Source organism: Austrofundulus limnaeus, unplaced genomic scaffold, assembly GCF_001266775.1.
Source record: "Austrofundulus limnaeus strain Quisiro unplaced genomic scaffold, Austrofundulus_limnaeus-1.0 Scaffold257, whole genome shotgun sequence".
In the NCBI taxonomy this organism is placed as follows: Eukaryota; Metazoa; Chordata; class Actinopteri; order Cyprinodontiformes; family Rivulidae; genus Austrofundulus; species Austrofundulus limnaeus.
This window is the reverse complement of record NW_013952659.1, coordinates 537,663-539,451: the sequence shown is the minus strand read 5'-3', so window position 1 is coordinate 539,451 and position 1,789 is coordinate 537,663. Positions and strand designations below refer to the sequence as shown.

The 1,789-nt window shown below is 41.2% G+C and overlaps 1 protein-coding gene across 1 annotated transcript in view; it reads left to right on the top strand.

The window, feature by feature from the left end:
* Nucleotides 1-18: 18 nt before the first annotated feature.
* Nucleotides 19-1,789, top strand: part of kng1 (kininogen 1) — a gene marked incomplete at its 5' end in the record, with an annotated part of 6,742 nt that continues 4,971 nt past the window's right edge. Inside the window, 5 exon segments of the mRNA XM_014020560.1 lie at nt 19-195; nt 305-404; nt 709-855; nt 1,152-1,268; nt 1,412-1,487. Coding sequence (XP_013876014.1) covers nt 336-404; nt 709-855; nt 1,152-1,268; nt 1,412-1,487 — 409 coding nt within the window.

Below are 1,789 nucleotides of genomic sequence, written 5' to 3'. Positions count from 1 at the left end.
GTGTGTGTGTGTGTGTGTGTGTGTGTGTGTGTGCGCGTGTGTGTGCGCTCTCCTCTTTGTGCATCATCATCTTTCTCAGGATTCCCACTTTCAGGAGAACTTCACTCAGCGCTCCACAGCAGGGTTTTTTCTCTCTGGGATCGTCAGCAGGCCTCCACCTTTACAACCTGTAAGCAGACGTTCTCTTTAACAAAGGTAACATGTTGGGACTGAATACTTGTGCACAAAACGAGGCTGTTTCACCTCAGAGTTAAACGAACGGTTCCCGATAGCCTTGTTTGTCTCTTTTAACTGTGATTTCTAGAAGAACAGAGTCGAGCGTTTCCCAGGATCCAATGATGAGGAGCGGACTAGACCTGTGCTTTCTCGGCCTGCTGAGCCTCTGCAGCTCTGCGTTCGGGCAGGTAGGAAGAGAAAAATCAGACACTCGATGAAGGGGGCAGAAGACAATGAATAAGTTATTTATTTTGGTATTTATGCACCAGTTTGAAATAGTTGCAATCAATTTTAATATTTAATCCACATTAAACTAAAGCAGCTACCTATTTAGTTATTTATACCATGGAGACAGCAGTCATCTGAATGTAAGGCCATTTGCTAAGATAGTTAATGTTTTGCTAATCCAAAAAAACCTTCAGAAAACAATTGCAGGAAATTTGGAGTTACATTTTTTATGTTTGTTTGTTTGTTTGTTTGTTTGTTTTCCAGGATGCTGCAGAGGTCCAGCACGGCGTCTTAATCTTCTGTGATGACCCGTCAGTAGAGAAGGCCGTCAGCAACGCCCTGAAGACCCTGAACAAAGAGTTGACCACTGGTCACAAACTGGCTCTGTTTCAGATACTGTCAGCCAAAAAGGTGCAGTAAACACAACAACAACAACAACAACAACAACAACAACACAGCTTTCTGCATAAACATCTGCAACAGTGCAGGAGAATCTACAGGATGAGCGTATCATTCAACCTTACTGATCATTTAGCTGCAGGATAAATGTTGTCTTCAAAGATCGAAGCAAAGCTTCGAAAAAACAACCAGGAAATTCTTGGAGAACAAATGTTGACCTTTTGACCTTTGATTTATGAAAATGGTGTGTGTGTGTGTGTGTGTGTGTGTGTGTGTGTGTGTGTGTGTGTGTGTGTGTGTGTGTGCAGTCAGAGAACGGCTCCGACTCGGTGTACGCTCTGGAGTTCACCAGCAGAAAGAGTGATTGTCCAGCGGGGAGCAGCAAACCCTGGTCAGACTGTGACTACCTGCAGCCGGGACACAGGGTAGCAATGAAAATAAAAACCTACAACTGTTCACGCACATTCCTCTGTGACAAACAAACAGAAAAATATAAAACTGCAGTAAAAAAAAACTAAAGCCGATCCAGTAGAAGGTTCAGAAATCACTCCCCTTTTCTCCCCTCCAGGCACCGATTTCATGCAACGCCACGGTCCACGTGACGGAGACAGAAATTGACACTAAACAGGTGCACTGTTTTTTCGGTGAGTGAACGGAGGAGTTTAACATTTTATCACAAGCAAACACCATAAAAAGGATCGCAAGGTGAAAGACAACATTTAAAATAAACYATCTCTTTCTTTGTGTGCAAAATATTAAAATGAAAAAAACAATATTCCTTTAAAATCTGTGTAAAAAATAAAGCTAGATACAGGAAAAACCATCTGGGTGGGTTTTGCAGAGGACTGATCAAATCTTTAATTAAAATTAATAGAAAAATAATACATTTTATTATGTTTCAATTTCTATTTATTTTATTCATAAAACCAAACGGCCTATAAACAAT